Source organism: Ornithodoros turicata, unplaced genomic scaffold (assembly GCF_037126465.1).
Source record: "Ornithodoros turicata isolate Travis unplaced genomic scaffold, ASM3712646v1 Chromosome106, whole genome shotgun sequence".
Taxonomy (NCBI): Eukaryota; Metazoa; Arthropoda; class Arachnida; order Ixodida; family Argasidae; genus Ornithodoros; species Ornithodoros turicata.
This window is the reverse complement of record NW_026999294.1, coordinates 368003-392763: the sequence shown is the minus strand read 5'-3', so window position 1 is coordinate 392763 and position 24761 is coordinate 368003. Positions and strand designations below refer to the sequence as shown.

The 24761-nt window shown below is 44.9% G+C and overlaps 1 protein-coding gene and 1 long non-coding RNA gene across 2 annotated transcripts; one reads left to right on the top strand and one right to left on the bottom strand.

Annotated features, from left to right (window-relative positions):
- Positions 1-210: 210 nt before the first annotated feature.
- On the bottom strand, positions 211-5507 carry LOC135371370 (uncharacterized). Its single transcript, XR_010415573.1, has 4 exons — positions 5388-5507; positions 5207-5293; positions 1097-1473; positions 211-1025 (listed from the first exon to the last, which is right to left on the bottom strand). It is a non-coding gene; the product is annotated as an uncharacterized LOC135371370 (long non-coding RNA).
- Positions 5458-24308, top strand: LOC135371369 (uncharacterized). The gene is made up of 3 exons (XM_064605441.1): positions 5458-5550; positions 16340-16438; positions 18404-24308. Exons 2-3 carry the CDS (start codon positions 16384-16386, stop codon positions 24121-24123), a joined length of 5775 nt encoding a protein of 1924 aa, XP_064461511.1. The 5' UTR covers positions 5458-5550; positions 16340-16383; the 3' UTR covers positions 24124-24308.
- Positions 24309-24761: the final 453 nt, after the last annotated feature.

Here is a 24761-nt window from a genome sequence, read left to right as displayed (position 1 = left end):
CACATGCGATACGATGCGCCTTGGCCACGTACGAACGAGACCAGACAAACGTCAAACATGGTCAGTTCTCATTTCAAGCTTCCAACCTGACAACGGAATCATGCCGCCAGCGAAGTCCAAACTGAAACAGTCTCACACATTCGCGACGTGCATAAAACACACACACACACACAATGAGGTATTGAGCAACACACTATTTTATTACGGAAATACATACCTTGAATTGGCATATCCAGGATAGAGCCCTGCGCGGATGAGATTTTTGGCATCCGCATCCGCACCATACACAACAGCTTACACCGCATCCGATCCGCTGAGCAAAACGCACCATCCGCATCCGATCCGCAAAATCCGCACGTTTCGAAAGACGCGTAAAGACCGCCGGAAGCATGTTTGTATAATTTCGGATGCCTCCATGCTGTCACGGAAGAACTCAGTCATGACGACAAGCAAAGGTAAACCTTTCAACAAACTCGATATGGAGATACTTCTGGAACGCGTGGAACGCTACCTCGTCGGTGCTCGCGCGGTTCGAGACGCCAGAATGCCTCCTCTCCCGTCTTGCCGCCGTGCATGGTCAAAGGTGAACCCGAGCATGCGCTTGCTGTCGGCGCGCAATACAAATAAATTGCTGGTGGAAAAATGACAGCACGCGGTATGTCCGCATCCGATCCGCTGCCTTCGTATCCGCATCCGACCTCGCGCCATCCGCATCCGATCCGCGCACCGCAGAAAGTGTTAAATTTTCATCCGAATCCGCAAGTATCTTCCGGATATATATCCGCTTCCATCCGCGGATGGTGCAGGGCTCTAATCCAGGTTGACACAATAATGGAAAACATCTCGAGCACACTGTCGGGAAGTGTTTCACACGTATACACATGTTTCAATGTCACAAGGTATCGCACAATGGACAGACAATATGACAATCTGCAGTCCGCGTTTCTTAAGATGATCAGGTACGATATGAATCTCGGGACATTTCGAGATCCAATATTGGAAGTGCAGCATGAAGAAAGCCAAATCTGAAATTTTCAAGGAAAAGTTCAGTCACATATTAGTCATGTTCGAACTGTAAGTTGGTCCACTGGCTTACCCTTCCAAGAAGCGAAGCCAACAGAATCGAGACTGAAATTAGCAGAAGCAGCTCACGACGCAGAAATCACATTCTCCTTTGTTCTCCATCCGAGCCATCCGAGCGAGCACCGTGGAACGGTTCTGTTGCAACTTGCAATTAGAGGTGCGCGCCGTGGGCATTTTTTTCGGCGGCGGCGTAGAGCACGTTGAAGGCCCGGCGGCGGCGGCGGCGTCACGCCGATGCTGTCATATCTGCGTGCGCCCCGTGGGCTGTCAATATGTTATCTTCTCCAAAGGGGACGCACGAACACCTCAGAGCGGGGGTATTTTCTCCATCATAGACACCGCGACGGTGGCAGCATTTACTGTACCTTGCACCAAACAACTGCGTCAGCACTGGATAGTATTATGAAAGAAAACCGAACACACAAAGGAACATTAGGAGATAGTAAAGCACTTCAAGAAGGTCGTCGCCCAAGAACTTCGACTGGGCGCGTTAAGCGCTGAAGAAAACAACATAGCTAGATAATCAGAACGACGAGCCATCCCTTTAATGGCAACTACACGTAACAGTTATAGCGAGTGCTGAACGTTCACAGGACGGCGACGCGTGAAAGCTCTGTCCACTGATCCAGTTGCTCTTTTTGGGAAACCACATAAATATGCTAACGTTAGCAAACGATATGACATAAGGCGCACCCACCACGTCACTGAACAGTATTTTTGCAGAGGCTGTAGTTATCATGAATAAATAGTGTAAAATCATTTAATTTCGCAGCCCTAAATTTTCGCGAATCGAGTAGGGATATATTCGCAACAACTAAATTTCGCGCACTCCACGAGTTCCTCGAATTTTCTCGATTCGCAAAATTCGCGAAAATTAAGGTCTCGCGAAATTAAAGGGTTTTACGGTATAAACTTGTCCAGAACGAGTGGGTTGAGCCTGCCATGCTTCGCGCGCATTATAAGCCCCGCAATTTCGCGATTGAAAACACCCTCTCTGACTATGTGCTTTTCGCCGGCAGACACAAAATGCACTATTTGCTACGCACTTTTCGAGCGCAGAAAGAGCGACGGGCAATCCACGTGAGAGGATCAAGTGCTTTGGAGCGATCGAGCTGATTGGTGTAGGCGCTAATCTGTTTGTCAGATAGACCGCTTTCCAACCCAGATAAGGCGAAAGTCGCGTCATTTCTGCGCTCGGAAATGGCGTACTTCTTGTTTCGGCTCATTTGCATAGCGACATTCAGCGTCGGATATTTCAACACACGTGCGCGTTTAAGAATTTCTTAAACATGGAATGGCTTTCAACGATGAGTATCTTCCGTTCTGCTATCCCGTTTTTAAGCAAAATTCCTTAATTACAGAATTAATGAATTTGGGGTAATTAATGATCTTATAGTTACATACTTTCTTCGAGATAATATTCGCATGACCAACTCAAAAGCGGCATGTATTTCGTCCCGCTATTTTTTAACAAAAATTCTGCGACGAATAAAAAACAAAACACCCTGTATATGGATAATGACCAGTGCTATGGTGTTGGTGGATGACCGGCAAACAACCTGCAAGAATTGAATGACAAGTTTTCCTGGAGTTGTGTGCCTCCAGGGTCGACTATGAAACGAAACTCTAAAGCATAAACAGCATATCAGGAGATGAAATTGTCACTGCTAAAAACGCCACAAATGAAGCCTGGAACCTAAGATGAAAGAAAAACAAACAAAATATTAGGTATGGGAGATATTCGTTTATCGAAAGTGGGTAAAATGGGCACATTACACAGCCGCGCCGATTTTTCAACATCGGCGGCGGCGGCGGCGGCGCGCCGACATTTTTGGTACGGCGGCGACGGCGAGGCCTCGATCTCCGGCGGCGGCGCTTCGGCGCGGCGGTGCACACCTCTAGCCTCTACACGGCCATAACACACTCGCCCGTTCGCCTATGGGACTTCCGTCCGCGCCTCGAGGGGCGGAAGTGCCGTATTTACGCGCGGAGCGCCCTCCAGGGGCGCCACTTGCGAGACCCAGAAGAGCGCCTGTTGTAGCTCAGCTGTGTGCAATATGAGTGGTCCTTGTGGTTAATTCTTCGTGCGTACATGCTTGTGTATTGTCGCAGGTTCTCTGTTCATGTAGAGCTAAGAGTTGTGAAACTAAATACTCAGAAATAGGCTGTGCTCTGAAGCGTAGGTGGCATGTAAAACTGTGAAACTATGTGCCGTACATCGTACACATAAACTTGGCAGCAGCACCTTGTGTGTTGGGCCAGTTATCATGCGTTTATGATTGTCAGACGCAAGCGCGTTCAGACTTTACGTTTCACGTGAGAGGCGCTCCGTGTTAACATACAGGGCAGTTACAGAGAATGGGTGAATGCGACCGTAAGAAGAAACTGTTCCTGGCAAAGAGATGACTGACACCTGTTACGACGTCCAACAGAATTTGTTGTATAAGCAAGCACTTCAGTTTTAAATCAGCTGTTGCTTGTTTTGTTTTCCTACGTATTGGTCCCTTTTTATTTTACTTTTACACTTCTTTTCTTCTTTTGCGGTTTGCCATTACAATGCTCTGCTAACCTTTATTATGCTGTTCGGATAGAAGCCTCTCTGAGAATTTTTCTTGATGGTGGCTTTTCTGCGACGCTACCTTTTGGTGCTTTTTTTGTGTTCGTTTTGCACTCGTGGGAGATGCAAGGCTGTGTAAACTTCGTGATCACTAAACGTAGGTACCGTAGCCACGGTGCCACGTCTGAGAATTTTGCGCTTTGCGCCGGTGCTAAAGTCTTCGGCCTTAAAATGCCGAGAACACGCAGAGTTCGAGCTATGAGCATGCAGGCGAAAAACGGATTTTAGATGGACAATTTTTCGCTGTTGTTGCAGACAATGGTCGCGGCTGATTACTTTGTTGTACGAAGCATCTTCATCAAACTTAATGCAAGCTCATCGGCACCAGTGAAGATGCTGTTCTCCTTTGCGAATCTGATTGTACGGCCGAACACAAGAATCCTAAGTGATGCAGTCAAAAACTTCTAATATTAAAATTACCGTGATAATCTAACAAATAAATGCTATTTTTCCTTGCTGACTCGTTGTTATGTTCATCGTTACTGTAAAACCCTTTTTTTTTTCGCGCCCCTAATTGTTCGCGAATCGGGGGCATGGACCATGTTCGCGACCACTAAATTTCGCGAATTGTGGGTGCTCGATGCGACGAGATGTCTGTCCTACACATGCTTATCACACGTCAATCATATGAAACACATTGACTTCACCATTTTCACGAGCTCTACACTTACCACACCCACCTCTACATCCGTCCCTTTTGCTAGGGGATGAGGCTCTTCTACCATTGGAACGGGTTTTAGCTTCTTTGAAGACATTGGTCTTCTAACGCATTGTAGTTCTACCTTTTTATGTCCTTTTATTCTATAACTGTACAGTTTTGTCTTAACTGAATCATGAATCACTCTACTTTTAACTAGTACTCCTTAGTGCTCCTTATCATTGTCTTGGCCATCATCATCTCCCACACACTCACCATAGTTTTGGCGCTCAATGGCCTTTGTTGCCTTTGTGCCATTAAACCCAAAATCCCTCTCTCTCATTGTCTTGGAACATTATGGCCTTCGTTGCTTATGCGCCAAGAAAACCTGAATCATCATCATCATCACCATCCTTTTTCACGGTTACCTCTATTTGCCGTTTTAAATTTGACCTCATATTATCATTCTCCCCAATCTCCTCGTTCTTATTCTGGTCGTTGTTTTTTCTTCATGAAAGTGAAACAAGCTGACGCTCGAGGAGACCTCCTTTCGTCCGCTTATCTCGGAATTTTGGGCCGCCACCTGTAGTTCACTGGAATCGCGAATGGGAATGGAAACAACCGCTATGTTTGCACTTTGCACGGGTGTGTGTTCGAGGTCTTTTGTCCCTCTAAGTGTGGTAAGTAGAATAATAGATAGTTGCCGTCATTACTCTGGCATACAAAGCGATACGACGAGTCCTATCTATATGAGAGCATCCCGACCCTTTAATCTTTGCACGTAGTCTTGTAACTTTATTCCTTCGGCAGACTTTCCAGGCGAATGTCAGCACCGTTCCCCGTGAAGTAGGCCAAGGACGCATACTCACCCCCCCCTGTCCCCCACTCCTTCCTGCTGTCTTCTCTCCATCTGTTCACATCTGTACGCCGCTCATAGCCAGACTTGATTCGAGACACTAATACGGAATAAAAAAAGAAAAGAACGAGAAAACTTGTAAACCCACAACTTTATTCTAAACCCACATTTTCACACAAGGAGGCGACACTTACTCGTACGACAAACAAAGACGCGGTGAATGATAACGCAGATAACGCCTTATCGGCCTTCTACTCCTACATAGGCAGGTTTCCCATAAGCGTCGCTCCAGACTTCGCCAGGTGTTCGATGGATCTCTATATCTTCACATGATCATCAGTGGAAGTCTAAAGTGAGGTGAGATCCTCAATGCGTGTATTGTTCAGTATTACCAATGTTGCGTTGCATATAGTATTGTAGTGTTTGGATGAGATTTCTATACTGTTCTTACTGTCTTCGTAAATTGCTTTTAATCACTGTAGGGGGGCGTATCTTTAGCGAGCAAATTCTTTTGTGTCTATCTTCGCTGATCGTGTTACTTCTTTACTGCCCGCTGATTATTACGGTGTACTCTCACAATAAGTCACGCATGCTACTTCCCAGAACGTTACTTACGTACCCTAGTGATCACCGACGCATAACGTTGCTTCTCTTTGGATTAATTTAAATCATCACTTTCGCCGATTTCGCACCGAAAATTTCCCACATATTGGTTCGTTTTATTTTATTTTTCGGTTCATATTTTACGACTAAATCCAATCTTTGTCATTGCTGTTACTATCCATAAACATCCATATAGTACGCCCATCATTGTCCTCTTATCGTCCGATGCACTGTGTAGCATTCGCAGTAGAGAACAATCTTACTGGTCCACCACTTACGATTTCTTGCGGTGTTTTATCCGAACAACTGTCGGTAGGTTGCCCTCTGAGGTTTTTTTATAGAGTGCTAAGTTTCACATTTGCTGGCTAGGAATGCTCGCCTTGGGTAGCCTGCAGGTGAAAACAACTGATAAGACGATAAGAACCCACGAAGGCATCACGTGAATGACCACTCGAAATTTATCTTTTCTGGCGACGTGGCAGCGTTACCCACACAGGGCATATGACCTTATAATAATCTCTGTCACTTCTAACTCGATTACGAGCCATTTTCGTCGGCAATTTTTGTATTTGTTTCCAGGGAAGGGTAACGGTAATGGTAACGGAAACAGAAACAGTATATTACCGAAATTGGAGATGGTAACGATAACGGAAACGGAAACGGATACCACTGTCCTCCATTACCGGAAACAAAAACGGAAACGAAAATTATCACCGGTATTGAATTCGGGTAATGGCTATTACTGTTGTGCGATGGCATTTCAGTGACTGTTCATTTCATTTTTGTATTTGAATGACTCCATTCCCTGTAATACTCTAAATACTACACGAGAGCATGGAAACAAAGCGCAGTATCGAAGGTGCATCCCTCGCTTGCCTACTCGTGACAAGCACTCTACTCCACCATAGCACGAGGATGACAGCGTATGATTTTTTATTTTTATTTTTTAGTTTCTTCATTTCACCGTGGCTATGGCAGTATTGTGTACTACCGAGAGCGTCCGCCTATCAGGGATGGGCATAAATACATTTTTTGAGTATTTAAATATAAATACAAAATACTTTGTTGACAGGGGTATTTAAATACTCTTCATAAATAGTTTTCAACGTGAGTATTTAAATACAAAATATAAATACTGTATTTAAATACCGTAACTACTACCATAAATACTGTGAGGAAGATGTCATCTGGAATTATAGAAATAATTATGATCATAAGGACGAATCAGCGAGAAAGAATAGCATTTATTTGTTAGATTATCGTGGCGATTTTAATATTAGAAATTTCTCGAAGACTGCTTCTTTTAGGCATCTTCTGTTCGGCCGTACAATCAGATTCGCAAAGGAGAACAGCATCTCCACAGGTGCCGATGAACAAATGCTTGTATTAAATTTGACGAAGATTCTTCGTAGAACAATGTAATCGGGTAGTCACGACCGTTGTCCGCAACAACAGCGAAAAACTCGCCATCTAAAATGGTTTGTCGCATGCGCATGCTAGCGCAAACCCGGCATAATTGCGCCCCAAACTCGCCCTTCTTCCCGAAAGGTCAAATGCAGGGCGACTTTAAGATATGAGTCAGTATATTCTGTATTTAAGAGTATTTATAAAGTATTTACAAGAATAAATACCCGAAAATTGGTATTTAAATATAATTATAAATACATTTTTCGAGTCTGTATTTAAATATAAAATATAAATACATGTATTTATATTTTAAATAGTATTTTAATTACAATGTATTTAAGTACTGCCCATCCCTGCCGCCTATGAATGCGACATTGGATGGAGGTTACGGCCATCTTGGGTTGCTGGACTCAGAGTGACTGAAGACATGCTCCTATACTTCTTCAAAAATCGTGCACGATGTGCGAATCCCAACGACGTAAAATTACTCGTGTAGTGTGTACGCGTGACACCGAAGCAACCTTGGGCAAAACAGGGTGCTGCCAGAGTCTGTCCTCCCGCAGCTCTGTAACAGCCGTTCCGTTACCGGAAACAGTAACGGAAACGTAACGGAAACGAAATTAAAAGCTGGTATCAGAAACGGATAACAGAAACGAAAATATAGCAGTAACGAAAATACGTCCGTTATCCTTCCCTGTTTGTTTCCAGTCTTATGAAGCACGAAACGAAACATCACAATTACGCGTGTTCATGAATATAGAGGCAATGTCAACGTGACTAGTGTGATTCCCGAAGTGATCGTGCTCCTACGCAGTCATGGCCACTAACTACTTCTACAGTAGTTTAACTATCAGTACTAACTACTTCGCGATTGAGTAGATAACTAGTAGTTGAACTACTCTTCCGGGGGTAGTTAAAACAACATTTTAACTACCGCAATGTAGTTTAACTGCATCTACTTAACGTTGTCCATCAACACCAATTCCTTGTCCGCTCCTTGCACCAGGCAGGTGGAGCCAGCGTCGTATGTCCCCCAGAGCCGTATATAGAGAGAGTTTGGCCATCTTTTGATCTTTTGCCGCTTCACGGGCGGAGCCTGTTTTGACGTCATGGTCGGTGTGGCACCGCCCAAAAAGCCTGAATCCAAGCGAAATCCGCTTATCAGCCAGCAGGTAGGCGCCATCTTGATGCATTTCACCGGCTGGTCGCCATGTACTTTTGTCGCGCTCAATGTAATCTACCAGGGTCGCCGGCTTATAGCCCACAGGCGCCCGTGAAATCGGGGCTTTGTTACCAAACTGAAAGGATTCAAGGACGAAGAGGTCTCGAAGGACGCGGTACGCACGTGTCTTCCCCTTGCATCGTGACCAGCGCTTTGCATCAGCATGGCGTCGGCAACAGGTTGACGACTGGACAACAATAGAGCGCGAAGAGGGAGGTCGTTCAGCAGTGACGTCGCATGACGCGGTTCAAGTTAGGCTCCTCCTAATGGCCAAACTCTCTCTATAAACGGCTCTGATGTCCCCTACCGGCGCTGTGCAAAATGTTGGGTAGTGAAGGGTGCGTATCCTCGCTTGCTTTGACTACGCGATTTGGCTGGGTTGCGGCTGTTCCTGCTCTATACTTGTTGTTGATTGTTATGATACGGTTTCTGGCCCATGAACTTCCTGGACGATGTTTTTGACAAAGTAGGGCTGTCAAAGGGTCAATGACCCGTGAATGCACATCACTCGACTAGTGCTGAAGATGTGCCAGTGCATTGTCGCAATGTGTGCTGGCTTGGAACCATGACAAAATAGTCGACTTTTGCGAAATTCTATTTCCGCACGCACGTAATCTCAGTAGTTGTCGGTTTGTTGAATTGTTATGTTATGGTTGAACGGTTATGGTATTATGGTTACGCAGGGGGGTGGGGGTGGATATGCAGAGGTAAAACACGCGGAGAGGTAGGTCACAGCTACGTTGGTCACTGGGTTTACATAAACTATTCACATACGGTACAGGTGATAACAAATTCCCATTAAAATTGCCGCGGATACGGAGCTGGCGTTTCGTTGGCCTGGTGGCTGTCTGACATCAACGAAATTATGTCTGTGAGAGCTCATTGCACAAATTTAAGAGTACACTCTGCAGAAACGTTCGAAACGAAAATGAAATTTCGAAAATTCAGAAATACACAGCAATTTTTAGACCTGTAATTGAACAGTAGATATGACGACACCTTTACCTTAATATTATGTAAGGTCTTTTTAGCTTGTCATTTAGAAAGCCCTGTAATGAGAGGGGTGGATTTCCGCGTGTTTTGCTGCACACTTAATAGCGAGTTTTAGTATAACGTACGCTGTCGCCTTTGCGCCCATAAGGGACAGCGTTGGTGGTTCATTGCACGCACAAGACATAAGCAGGGCTTTGCGCATTGCGCAGAACCAAGATGCACGCAAAGGCGACAGCGTACGGTATGCTAAAACTCACTATATTATTTATTACGGCCCCTTCCTATAAGGATGACCATGTAGCACCGCAATTTCACCTCACGCTCGAATTCCACGAAGAATGTATCAAAAGAGAACATCAAACCCATCCATCAGAAACCAGAAAAAATAGAACCCACTACAAAACCGCAAAAAATAAAACAAAATAAATAGATGAATAAATAAAAAGAAACAGCAACCGTAAAAATATCGAATCCACGGGAGAAATTGGAAGTAGTATTCGACTCCTCCTTAATTTCGGTGAGGTTTGCCTGGCAAGCTTGTCGCGTCTGATACATGTTTCATTACAAAAAATGACGAACGCGCAGTGTAACATTGTCTAACTTAGAGACACTAAATAAAGGTGCGTTGTACTGAGCGATCGTAATAAGCTTTGCTTTAGTGGATACCATGTAGCAAGACAAGTCTAACCGAAGGAAAGTAGGAGAGCCACCCCAAAGTTACTCCCCAAATATTAACACGTGGCTGGTAGAGGGCGCTCCAGCTGCTGGATAAACACGAATCACAAGCAATGACAAGCTTTGACTAAAGCCGTTGCTACGATTGTCAAATACAAGGCTTGCGGAGAGATTCTTTCTGTGCCTACGCGATAAACTAAGTTGCAGAATTATTTCGCAGCAAATGAAGCTTCTCTAGACAAGCATTAAAAGTGCAGATTTAGTACACATGCACGGCACAATTGCTCTGCACCTTCGTTCTTGTCAAACAAGTAGCTCAAGGTCGGAAGCACAAACGTGCCGTAAAGCTTGCGGCAAAATCGGAAATAGTTGGTGCCTTCAGTAACCTAACTACTGTAGTTAACCACTCGAAATAGTAGTTTAACTAGTAGTTGCCACTACATTTCTGCAAGTAGTTGATAACTACTTTTTAGCTACAGTCACGTAGTTTAACTAGTAGTTTAATTACATGTAGTTAACTACTGGCCATCAGTGCTCCTACGCGCTTAGTTGGCTATTCATGTGCCTGTATTTAGCCAAAACAGGACAATATATTGTTTTCTGTTTCTGACATTGTCTATTTGTCTGAAAGGTAGTTTCGAGTTTGATTTGGACTGAGAACCTTTTTGCCTACTTCCAGTCTTCAAAGCAGCTCCGCGCTTTAAGCGATACTAATTTGCTCCGCATTTCGTAGTCCACAGACGCGACGGGCTAACCGTATTTCCTTGCGTCAGAGGGCTTGTTGTTTGAATAAGTTTTGTTTCACGGAATTATTTTTATTCGCTGTTGAACATCTCGTGAGTGCGAACAGTTAGCGTTAAAAACAGTGCCTATAGAAACTGAACTGCACGGCGTCTTCATACGTACATAAAAGGGATGCAGAGCACAGGACCGAGAACAATAGTATTCTGCACATCGTATTTATTTCGGACAAAAGTTTGTTGCTTAACACGTTCGTTGTTGAACCAAATTTACAGTAGTATGTAGTACATTCATAATCAACCCTGAGACACAGGGACATAAATAAACTACACGGCACCAGCCCACCTGCTTCATAGCTTCAGTGATGTTATACGAGCTCGAAGTCACCAATTATGGTACCTGGATCACAGGAAAAACTCTAGTATAGTTACGCAACATGCCCTATAATCTGCCTTGGTAAAAGAAGCGTCCGACCCACTACCTGGACAGAGCGCCCTCAGCTACGGTCGCTCCGTCGAGGATGTGGTCCCACTTGCATACGTGTCACGGACGAGGAAGGGGACAATGCTAGAACAGCCGCAGTGGGCATTTAGCTCAAATAGTATAATAACTAAAATACAAAAGTGCAAATAACTGAAACGGCTAAGTGGCGCGATTCATAACAAGAAAATGCTGGCTTACATCCTTATGCCTGTGAACTAAGAAACGAATGCAACCGTCCGTGATCAGCCGCACCACGCTAGTGCTCATCGTGCAGTGGTCCGTGAAAGTAGATATATTTTAGTAGATATATTAAGTTAGTGGTTCCCTATAGCTGTGGGTCGCGACACGTTTCAAGCGGGTTGCGAAGCGGTCGGCAAAATAAGAAAAGAAACAAAAAACGACGCCACACCGTCCCCAGAGCCATTTATAGAGAGAGTTTGGCCATTCTTCGATCTGTTGCCGCCTCATGGGAGGAGCTTATTTTGACATCAGGGTCGTCGTTGCGTAGCCCAAAAAGCCTGAATCCGAGCGGAATCCGCTTATCAGCCATTTAGTCCGCGCCATATTGATGCTGTCCGCCAGCTGCTCGACAGCTTCGTGGTCGCGATGAATGTAATCTACAGGAATAACCTGCTTATGACCCACTGGCGTAAGTGATAAGGGGGGCTTTGTTGCCGAACTGAAAGAGTTCAAGGACGAAAGGCTTTCCAAGCAAGAAGTTCGCACGTGTCTTCTCACCTTAGATTGTAAACAACGATCAGCATCAATATGGCGTCAGCGACCGGTTGACGACCGCATAACAATGGAGCACGACGAGGGAGGTCGTTCAGCCGTGACGTCGCATGACGCGCTTTAGGTTAGGCTCCTCCTAATGGCCAAACTCTCTCTATAAATGGCTCTGACCGTGCCCGCCATGTTGCGCCACTAGGAGGCGTGTGGCATCAGACCCGGAGGCTTCTCATAAATACGCTTTCATGCGAGGTACGCCACGCTCTCGATGCCTCACGCTGATAATGCTCACATGATCCTCGCTTCCACGCCCGATTTCACTTGTGCACGAGGGCCAAACTCTATACCGTCAGGTCCACTCACTCCAACTAAAGGCCACGGCGCCCGCGTTTATCGCGTCATATACACGGATGCCACGCTTTCATGGCGCACCGCACAGTCGAGGCGTATTGCGCAGAACCCTGTGACACAGCTCGAGTCCTCCTTTATATTAGTTTCAAAAGGCATATTAGTTTTCATATCTCGGTTCTCAAGCTTAAGTCTGAGAAGTATTTCCTCCAGAGCTAGGGCAAGATACTGAATCCATTCAGCACGAGTTCTCTTTCCCGATGGCTTTAGTACAGCAGACGAAGAGCAGTTCGTGCCCCTGAATTCATATTCAAGTTTGAGGCTTCAGTGTCGGCGATAACGACCTCCAGAATTCCGCTCATGTTTGACCACTGGATATCCGCTCTTGACGAGAGAAGCCACGACAATATTGCCCGTCTTGGGTAGTAACTAAGCTACGTAACTGTAACTAGTTACTTTTGGGGTTAAGTAGTTACAGTAACTAGTTACGTTTCCAGAAAAGTAGCTTTTAACTGTAACTAGTTACTATTTCTGTGAATGTAGCAGCGAAATGTAACTAGTTACTCGAATAAATGTCGATCCTTGTTTACGTAAGTACACATGTCGTATTTTTCCCTGTGGGAGAGCCACGCATTGACTTGTACAGCTTCTGGTTAAGTGCAATAACACTTTTATCGCACATAAGTAAACGTAAAGAAATGTACGTTTTTAACTATTGCGTCACCCTCTCATGGTCATTTTTATAAAAAGTAACTGTAATATAACTAAGTTACTTTCTCTCAGTCACTGTAACTAGTTACTTGACCAAGCAAGTAACTATAACTACAACTCAGTTACTTTTTAGAAGTAACTTACCCAAGACTAAATATTGCGTGCGTTTCCGACGACCTAGTTATGCGAGCTTGGCTTCTTCGCTGGGGCGACACTCAGAACAGAGTACAGCAGGTCACAGTGCATGATCGAGCCTGGACTGAAGATTGATTTGCAAAAAACACCGTCCCCCCCCCCCGTTTCGAGAAAATATTCCCCCCCCTCAACCCAAGAAAGCAGGCTCACTCCAACCACCAGGGAGACGTAAGTATGCTTCCATGGCCGCGAACTTCTCCAGTTGTGCGACACTTTTTGTCCCTGAGAACTCACTCGGAATTCAGCTCCAATAAAATGTCAGTGTACCGTTTTGGCACAGCTTTTCGTTCATTTGGTACCGCTGCGGATCATGCACTGAGATCGGGAGACCCCGCGACAAAGTAAACCGGGGGGAGGGGGGTGTTGTATATTTAAATTCCGAGTTAACGCCGCGAAACAACTGTGGCTATGAGCGGCGTACAGACGTGGACAGATGGAGAGAGGACAGCAGGAAGGAGTGAGGAACAGGGGGTGTTAGTGTGCGTCCTGGACCGACTTTACGGTGAACTGTGCCGACATTCGTCCGAAATATCTTCGGAAAACAAAGGGGGAAACATTAGACTGCATAGCCGGCGATGGGATTCGAACCCGTGTCATCTCCCAGTCTCAGCGTGGGAAACGATAATCCGAACCACAATGCCACCAGAGCTGGTGGGGAGGAGGGGGGTTATCTGTTCTTTGATGGGCCGGGGAGGGGGGAGCAATGGCGGGGAATCTCGGATAGGCCTTTTCTTAGCACTACCACAAGGTGTACGTGTACATACATATACACACATTATATGCTACACGTGCATATTTTTTTCTGTCTTGTGGTAAGCATATGTAAGCGTCACACGTAATATTTTACGCTGCCACACAGCTCAACCAACAACGGTATTGGCACCAACGTTATCAGGAATCAATAAAGGCTAGGGTTCACCAACTATATGCAACGTGAAGGGGTGTATCCCGTTTGAAACCATTATAAATAATCTTTCAAAAATAAACGCGTAAGTACCCACTGTTAAAAATATATCTCCCAGAATATACGCTTAAAAATCAACGCACAAAAATAATCGCCGAAATATCCCCCTTTAAATAAAAACCCTAGGGAATCCACGATTAAGAATATGTCGTTCAAAATAAATCGTTTCAGAATCCCCCCAAATCCACCCTACCGTTGCTATAGTCATGTGGTATGGCCCAAATTAAGGTGAACTGAAAGCAAGGGGCTTAACCTAACCTCAATGGACCAAACTATAGCCTAAACTATCCCAAACTAACCGAAACGAAACTAAACTAGCGCAACATAACATGATATAACCCTTCGTAAATTGCAATCAGTCCGCCTCCGTGCTTGTCGGTGTGGGGATTTTGAAACAGTTTATTTTTAATGGTGGATTATTAAACGGTGATGTCTAAGCGGGGATAGTAAGCGGTTTATTTTAGGAGATATATTTTTAACCTTGTATTTTTTAAGCGGATTATTCTGGAATGTTTTTTTCTTAAACGTTTATTCTTAATGGTGGATTTCGTGGACCCCCGACGTGAAGTCGCTGAACAGGGCCTTACAAGATGGCCAGAACAAGTCGAATGCAGCCGTATAGAGCACCGACATAGTAATGGGTGGTGGATTATTTTCGGTGACGTAAAACAGAGCATGAGGAGCTGTAGTAGGAACGAAATCGCATGACTCTAAGCTGCCTCAAACGTACGCTGCAGAGCATTTATTGTAGTTATTTGTGCACGTTACTTCGGTGAAAACCTTGGAAAACTTCCATACTTGTGCAGATCTCGTTTGAGTGAAGATAGAGGATAACAAAATATGCGCTGCAGTCCTCGTGGATGCTGCTTCACTAATTAATACAACTAACAACTACTGCTAACACTAACTACTTATCATAGTACTACTTTTGTACTGCACTGCTACTACTACTACCGCATTACTTTTTTCTACTTTTGATTGTCCTTTGGAGGAACGCAAATTATCTCCCCTCCCGCTCATTCCCGTTTCCTTCTCCATCTTATTTAACAGAATTTTGCGTCGCAGCAACTAGGCTTCTGTTATTATACAAGATGCTTGGAAAAGAAAGGAAGGCTCGCTTCTCTCTCATGTCTGAGCGCATCCGACAATTTACTTAAAAGTTTAAGATTACGTAAAATTACGGCTATTTTTTTCCGAACTACGTTCACTGTACACTCTAAGGTAAAAAGGAGTAAAACGGGGAGTAATTGCAGCTTCTACTCCCCTAGACCGCAATTACTCCCCATTTTAGTCCCCTAACCCGACATTCAGTCCCACATTTACTCCCCAGGACTGCAAATTGTCACTGAACTTCGCGAATAGTCTCCTGAATGCAACAGTCTACGTAAATATGTGCCCTTGGTCAATGGACGACATAAGGCTGTATAACTCAGCTAACGTAGCAAGTTTCCAGGCACACAAAGTAAGAAACAGTTAGAGCATCTTTGTTCGCAAATTTTGCCCTATGTATGGCGCACGATTTTATATGACTCGATATATCACTGTTGACGGTTTGCTTCAAGGTATTTTCATGCATGCACACGAATTATGTACTTGGGATTCTTACAACAGCGCTGGAAATGCAGTCTACACTCTGTGACATTCATTTACTCGCGTGCATGTACTCCCGAAAGGGACTATTTTTTTGTGGCAACGCATTTCGTCCCCAAAAGGAGCAAAAGTACTCCTTTTTTTCTTAGAGTGTAGTAGTAAACGTATCTTGGAATACCGCGGTATAAATCTGGACTGTGCTTTCTCTTTCTGTCAAAACAGCGTAAGGTGACTCGGAAACATTCCATGACTAACCCGAAAACATTTCGCGTACAAAATTTAACCTAAAGGTCTCGGAGGTGGTAACATCTCCCTCGAGACAAATAGCGTTGACACCATCATGTTCAGACAGGGAGGTTTTTAATACGATTTTTTTATCACCTTATTTGAGACACCCTATCAACAATTAAATGTCACGTGCCATTCATGTTTTTTTCCCCATTCTCTTCTAAAATGCCAAATTTCATTAACTAACCGCATTGCAGAGATTGGAGGAGCCCAGCGGCGGCGACGGCGGCTGCGAGGAAAAATGGACTGGCGGCGTAGGCGGCTCAGGGGCATGTCTTTCGCCTCATTCTTTCGGGGTAAGAACGTTACCGGACCAACCCAATGGCAATCAATCCACAGCCAACTTGCACTGGTCTATCTTGAGCGAATAGTCCCTTTCACAACAGAGCATGAAGAAAATCTGGCTCCGAGGGATCCAGACCGGTTTCCATAGCTGGGAAAAAACTGTGCTCCAGCCAATATCGTGGCGGATGTTGTCAGAGAGTCGTCCCCAAGCTCGCTCCCACCAGCGTCCTGCTGAAATGTTCCGACCGAATTCGAGCTATCTCGGAAGAACAACAACGACAAAAAAAAAGTGCTCTGTTATCCATGTAACGAATTCATCTAAATTGACCAGCGGATGAACTAGGATCGGCATCCCCGCGCAAAAAAAAGAAAAAAAAAATAGTGGTCGGCTAGTGCAATTTGCGTTATTTATCTCCAATAAGTTTATTTGGTGCTAGTCATATACGGACTGGAGACTGTTAACGACAAGCGAGAGCGGTTAAAGGTGGACCCCGCGAGGGATCCGGAATTCTCAAGTTAACGCGATACCCACCAGGATATGCCTTCCAATAGCAAAACATCACAAAAATTTCTCAAAATTCCTTACTGTGTGTGTGTGTGTTTTCATAAAGCTTCAGAAGCATCGCATTCGAAACCAGCTTCCGTTTGAAACTTACCTTCTGCCGGTGACATAATTGACATTGCCGGCGACATTGCGAATCGCTAAGCTGACTGTGCCGCCAAGCTGGTCGCAATTTGATAGCATTTTCGATAAAACTGCACCGGGGTTTCCCCGATACCAGCAGGGTGCGGAGTGCTCCACTCAGGAGGCACCCAGAGGAAGGGCAATATCGAAGAGAAACCTGTCCCATGGCGGTGCTCGTAGCGAGAGGTACCTGGTGTTTCGCGCGTAATTTGAGAAGCTCCACTTTTTGGTTATGACGTTTCGATAATAGCATTCAATCGTCTACCGACAACACAAGCGCGCCTAACGTAGCTTAAGTAATGGTGAGCACCGCTTTTCGCGATTTCTGCCATGTTGATCACCGGCGAGGTTGATCCTCCCCACTCATTGGCACGCATTATAGCAAAGAGTTCGTCGCGTGATCGCTGTCCGATGAGCCGGAAGCGTGCTCGCATGCAAGGGGTCGAACCGGCGAAAAACTCCGGATGGTATAAATTGCCATCCATGACCCGTTGGTTGACGTATAGGGCGAGATTGACATAATATCCCACACAGAACAACATCGCCAGGGGGCGATACTCTACCCCATTGCTGTACAGCACAGACAAGGGACAATCACGAAGAGGAAACCACAAACACAGACGAAGACTGCAGTCGTGTGTGTGTGTGTTTTCCTCTTTTCGACAACGCTGCACTATGTGAACCTTATCAAGGTACTGACTGCCCCAGGCCTGTACCTCGTGACGTATGGTGACGAACACCTGCATAAGAAATGGGTCACGCGTACTCAGTCGTCGTCGATACAGGTTGGCTACTGTGACCAGTATGTCGTTTCATGTAACACCCACGGAATTACTGATGTTAGGAGGGTCGCAACCACTTGAATAGCTCCAGGACAACATAGTTTATTCCTCCGCAACGTACGCCGCACTTCTAGGTTCAAGTGTCGGAGGGTTACAATGATGAAATTCTTGCTGACAAGTGCCACTGGATGTTTTGAGAGGTGCGATTGGCAATTTCCTATTGAGGGATGATGCATCTGCCGTCCGGTCCTTGTGCTACGGACACATCCCCGTCAACGTGGAATCGGCTTTCGTCCATTATGTCGCTCTTGGACGCCACAGCAATCTGATTTGTGTCCCAACGCCAAAACAATGCAGCAGTCCACACGAGGACCGCATTTTACGTTCAGTTGAAGTGTCAACAGTACGAAGCTCTAACATGCTATGTAACGATCATACTTGCCAACTTGTGTTCGACGAATACTTTCGATGAACGTGCTTGCATTTCTGATTTCCCCTCAAAATTTCAGGAGTTCCTCGTTCCTTCTCAAGAAGAATGGCTTCAGCATCCGTACCTGATCTACACATGGAAAGGTCAGAAGAATGGAAGGAGGTCAGGAAGGAAATGCATCGAGCCATAGGAGACAGAGATGACACCCGTGTTCTGAAGTGCCTGGATGCTGTGCCTGCCCTGAAAGTGTGGTTAGACCCCGATGAAGATGTCTCTGCTCGCTACAAAGCTATTGAAGAGAAAGCTTTCCGCATTCATGGTCTGCTAGTCTCGCGTGAATGTCTACTCAAGGACACAGGAGAATCATCGTGTTACGAAGATGTCACACCTCTTGGACGCGCTGAAATTCGACGACAGCGGTATTACACCACAGAATGCGTGGACTCTTACATCGACTATCTGAAAAGCAAATCACGGAGCGTCACCAGATGTGATGACTTCAATGAGCGATTGGAGAAGATGTTCGAGCACCTCTCCAGTGACGAATTAAACAGGAATATTCTGAAAGTGGCTGCAACAGCACCGCACCTGGAAGTAGTATTCGACTTCAAGAGTGAAAGCGTTCAGCGGACTACGGGATGCTGGGATAGACACAACCTCGGTCTCACTTTCTACAACGAACAGAGAGTTTTCGTCGGGGCCAGCACTGAAGAAGCCGTAACCAGCGGGACGCTCATTCACGAGTTATGTCACATGGCACTTTGCCTAGTGTATCATAATGATGGCAAGCCTTATGTCAGTGGGGATATGGAGAAGGAACAGCAATACGGAGCCATTGTGAACGACATAAAACGAAGGAAAAAAGAGCTGAATCTTCTTATCCAACAAGCTGTCTCCCGTAATGAAGAACAAGAGCTAATTGTACGGATTCCTCACATACTGGCCCAATATGGTTGCGACGATGGAAATAGGGTTCTGGAACGGGAAGTACCGGAACTACGAAAGTTTTTCGAGGAACATGTCATCCCAGACATGCGGGAATACATTCAGAATGGAATCCCATCCATAGATGCAACTAAGATAGAAAAGGAAAACGCGAGACTGAACAAAGCTCTCAAAACTGGCAATCTCAAAGTCCAATTCGAGAAACCACTAAAGAAGAGTGTCTGGAAAGAGGGGTCACTTCACGTATTTACGGGTCCCGAACTGAGGCTTCTCGAAATAATGGTTCACAACGCTGTGCAATCTACGGGAAGGCCATACTTGTTTTTCGAGGCGAACCAATTTGACTCCACTCTACAGGATGTGTTACTAGACTACAAATGTGCATTTGTGATAGTATCCGTCCATCCAAACGAAGGCGTCAGAAAGGTGATTAAACTTCTCAGTGAAGTATCCTGTGCTACTGAATCAAAAGTCCTTTTCCTTGTGGAACACACTGGCGAAGAATACTTGCTGAAACAAGTACAAGCAGATGCATTCTTTGCGAAGAGACACAAAGATCACAGGATCGACGAAGCAAGCTTTGTGCATGTCACGAATAGCTGCAAAAAAGAAGTGTTCGAAAATTCTCGCGTAAAACTTCAGGGCCAATATGTTTCAGTGCTTCCAGAAGCCATGAATATAGACAACTTCCTACAGTGCGTGGACACTGCGGTTTTCCTAAGGTTGTGCGAGTCGGGGAACATTGACCTGGGACCTCGTCTTCATGAACTGGAAGAACGTGTTCAGAACTATTATGTGGAACGAGAGTGTAGAAGATCCGTGGAAATTGACTTAAAAAAATGCAATCTAAAAGACGACAGTGAGGCATTCGCACTTCTGGGCTGTCCACACAATCACGCCACAACACTTCTACCTCGTGGTTGTGAGCCAAAAGCCAAGGGGGAATTAACGAAGTTCGAGAAATTCGTACTCCTCCAAGAACCACGTGACTACGAAGCTCTCCTGGAAGATGGTCATTTCCGAAACAAAGTAGTTCACCTGCTAAAGTTCGACGAACCTCATAAGAGATTCTTGTGGACCAAATCAAATGGTCGTCTCAGTCACCTTCTAATGACTGGAAGTGAGAATTACACTGAGGACGCGTTGTTGAACGTAAACGAGAAGGTTGTCATAGTCTCTGGTGCACCAGGTATGGGAAAGAGTACTCTAGCAAAGCGCTTGTGCACAGAAGTAAAAAATCGAGATAAAAACCGGTGGGTGCTCTACGTCGACCTTCCTCAGGGAATGGCATCTGTTAAAACAGCGTCGCCGAGTCAAGCGGATATGTGCAGATATCTAGCGGATCTATGCCAAGTACAGAAAGATGGTGTAGAGTTCGCTTTGTTCGAGAAAAGTTTGAACGACGGAAGCCCTTTCGAGATTGTCGTCATCTTGGATGCCTTCGATGAAGTGAACGAGGAATGCCGCAAGTGCGTCTCGGAGCTTACATCGTTTCTATCTGAAAAGAAAGCTTGCAAGATATATATGTTTACTCGCACTGTATTTAAGTCCCATGCACAAGATGCTTTCCATACGGTGTCATATGAACTCCTTCCTTTTTCAGACGAAAATCAGGTGGAGTTCATTAGAAAATATGAGGGAACAGCTCATTCAACCAATGAAAATACTGGAGCCTCCGAGCTGTTCCAGCGACTGCACACGAACTTGAAGGAGACAAACAAGACAATCCTAGAAACCCCTCTCCTGCTTCGTATGATCTTTGAAATGAAGAATGGGGAAATTGCAGAGTCTGACGATTACTCTTCGTTACTTAAACGTGCAAACATATCAGCCGATAAGAATAAGAACTTATATATTGTACACGTGTACAAGTTGTTTGTGTGGTACAAGCACCTTGTATTCAGAATTGAAAAAAGAAAAGAAAATCTCCGCCTACACGCCGTACAAGAGGAGAATGACTCCGCAGCGCTTCAGTTTTACGAAAACCATAAACTCCTCGCTATGAAGTGTATATTCCCTCAGGAAACCTTGAAATACTTATTGAACAAAGACGAATTAGAGAATATAGAGCCCGAAGGACGTTTAATGAAGGACGCAGCTAATAATTGTCTCAAAGAAGGATTTCTGAATGGTCTGAACAACGGAATTCCAGAGTTCGTTCATAAGACATTCGCTGAATTCTTTGCAGCCGATTACTTACTGAAGAAAGCGAAAGTAACAGAAAATTTAGACCTGAGGGATGTCATTGTCAATCTGTACCGTGAAGAAGAATACAGCGGTGTAATGATGTTGTTCGACGCACTGGCATCGGAGTCCTTTCCCCTTCACTCTGCTGTGATGAACAATAACGCTTCATATTTTGAGCAGCTCGATATCCAAAGAGATGATATGCTGAAAGTCGATGAGCTCGAAAGGACGCCAGTGCACTTAGGAGCCCTGCATTCTGATCAAGCAACATTGAAGAAGCTTCCGATGGATGATGAGCTAATCACGAAGGATTTGTTTCAACTGTCACCGTTTGGATACGCAGAGCTGCGGTCTCCATGGGACGCAAAATACGCTGGAGAGTGGATGGAAGGCTTGCGGACTGAGACTTCGGCTGCGGGAGACAGACTTAACGTGTTATGCGCTCGATGCAGTGAGGAAGCAGTGAAACGTTCTACCAAAAATCTACGCACGTGTGAAACCTTCGAGGAACAGAGACATTTTCTTGAACGAGCAATATTCACGGCTGTGAGACATGACCTACGAGGCGTTTTAGACGTGTATCTGACCTATGTCTCCCCGAAAGAGAGTACCGTAATCCTAGACAGAGGCATCATGGACCAATTAGGATCACGCAACGAACGAAGCTTGAGATGTTCTGCAGAGTCTTCGGTAATTGGAAACCTTGATAGTTTTACAGACAGTAGCAATAGAACTGTCCTTTTTTACGCAAAATCCGAGACTGTTTGTAAAATGCTCCTTCCTTACTGCGATACGGGAATTCTTGATAAGGATGGAAACACAATGTTGCACATTAGTGCGAATGAAGGAAATCTGGAGACAACACAGTTTTACCTCGCACATTTATCCGCTAACAAGAGAAATAGAAAATTTCAAACTCCTTTGCACTTGAGTGAAGATGCAGAGATTGTGACGCTACTTCTTCCTCTTTATCCCTCAGCGAATGTTCTCGATTATGAGCAACACACTCCGATGGATATATGTGCAGAGAGAGATGATTTGGAGGCCATGAAGTTGTTACTCCTTCGCACTCGAACATATGACGAACATCACATCAGGCTGAACACAACGCTTCATGAGGCTTCGAGTTCTGGTTCCCATAAAGCTGTGACGTTTCTTCTACCTCACACAAATGCGCACATGCTTAACTACCAAGGACAAACGTGCTTAGACGTTGCTTTGACAAGTTGGATATATGAGTCGAGTTCGGAGTCCAACGTTGTCAGGTGTCTCATCCCACACTCGATCGTGAACTCACCTGAAACGTTCGGCTCATCACCGTTGTACGTTTGGGCGAGACGTGGTGGACGGAAAGTGATGCAAACTCTATGGCCTTATTTGCGACACAGTGACCCTAGGCATGCACAGAGGATCAGCAGAAGCTATGTGTATGTGTGGATGAACAAGGATTTCCAAGAAGAAATTTGGTGTCTGAAACTTCTCTTCCTCCATTTAGATGACATCGCTGATGATCGTTATAGCCGTAAACTGCTACAAGATGTGGCCAAGAAGAAGCTACGTGAGATAAAAGAAAATTATATTAATTACATGAAGATGTTACTGCCACATTTAAATCTCAGTGAGCAGGATTATGTAAAATATAGCGTAGGAAATGATGGCATTGTTGCCGTATATCGGAGGTGGTCATACATGAATAACACCGATGATCCCCACTTTGACGATGTGGACACGGAAATGATCGACGACGATTGCAATAAGTTGCTAACCGGCGCACGGGAAGGTAATGTGGAACCTGTGGAACTTCACCTCTCCCCTTCATCCGTGTGCTTTACAGATAAAAAAGAGAACACTGCATTGTACTTGAGCGCGTGGAAGGGACACACAAATGTGGTGAAGCTTCTCATTCCTTTTTATACATCAGTGGACGTGATCAATGTGGATAGAGAAACGCCCATGCATGTCTGTGCCTCGAATGGACACCTGGACGTTGTAAAGTTGTTATTAATCCGCTCTAGAATGAGTTCCCGTGACGAGGATGGAAGGACACCTCTACACCGGGCCTGTGAAAGTGATGAAGTTGATATCGTGAATTTCCTTCTTCCCCACTCATTCCCTAATATGCGCGACAGGCTCGGTTTCACGTGCTGCTTTCTTTCCGCCTGTGAAACAGGGAAAATGAATGTTCTGAGATTCCTCATTCCTCACTCTCATGTGAACAGTCCTACTTTGCTAGGCTATTCACCAACGCGAATGTGTGCAAAAAATTATATGAGAGAAGGGCTGGTGACATTATTGCCATATTCTTGTGATTATGATGCTGCGAATTTATTGACGCCTTCCCTGCTGTCATTCGTGTGCGATTTTAGTACGCCTTGTCTGAAACTTATGGTTCTCCACTCAAATGTCAGGGCAGTAGATGCCTGTTTTCGTGAAGCGCTCGACCGCATTCGAATGTTTTATGTAGGGAGTGATCCAAACCTGCGTCCAAAAGAGACTGGGAGATCACGAGACCTGAACGAGATTTCTTTCTTGCTTCCACATACAAATGTTTCTGCTAAGGACGATCAAGGCCATGAACTATTACAAGAAGCCCTCCAAAGTATTCAAGATCCCGAATTCGTTAGCTTGCTTCAGAAATGGTGTCGCTTGAGTCACTTTCATTCATGATGCTGACAATTGTTGGCACCGTGGCATCGAGTGACAACGAGTTGTCAGTGGACACGAGCTCTGCAGATGATAGATGATATCGCGGTTTTAATAGAGCTTTCAATAGCAGTATACTGAGTCCTTGCCTTCTTCTGGGAAAGCACAAATATTCAGCCAGAGTCAAAAATAAAACAAAAAATCACTTTTATTATTGCCGTGGCTAACGCAATTTTTTCTTCTTCTTGTTCCTTATGTTACAAAGTACCGTTCCGTAGTAAGTTTATAAGGTGATCCGAAAATGTGTAAGCAAATGTCCTTATTCCTCATGTGCTAGTTATATGGTTAGCTACGTTATACCACACTATTAGAATACGGCTGCGTATGATTCTGTTTATATAGTGCATGGCATTTAGTGGAGATACCTGTTATACAGCGATTGAGCACCACGTTCTTAAAACAAAGTTGGTCAGTGTTGTACCTTTTTAGGGTGGCAATGGCTTGTCACCAATGTTAGTCGAAAGATGTGTGAAGTTTACCGCCCTTGGTGTCAAATGTATATACTCAAATCCCGAATGTACATGAAATAAAGTGTTTTTCGCACACTGGAGAAAGCTTTAATTCAAATCATTTTTGGAACTCTCGCTCACTTCGCTGCAGAG

Coding starts and splice junctions, on each gene's coding strand:
- LOC135371369 (XM_064605441.1), top strand. CDS start 16,384: ATGGACTGGCGGCGTAGGCGGCTCAGGGGCATGTCTTTCGCCTCATTC. Junction 16,439..18,403: donor TTTCGCCTCATTCTTTCGGG/GTAAGAACGTTA, acceptor TCAAAATTTCAG/GAGTTCCTCGTTCCTTCTCA.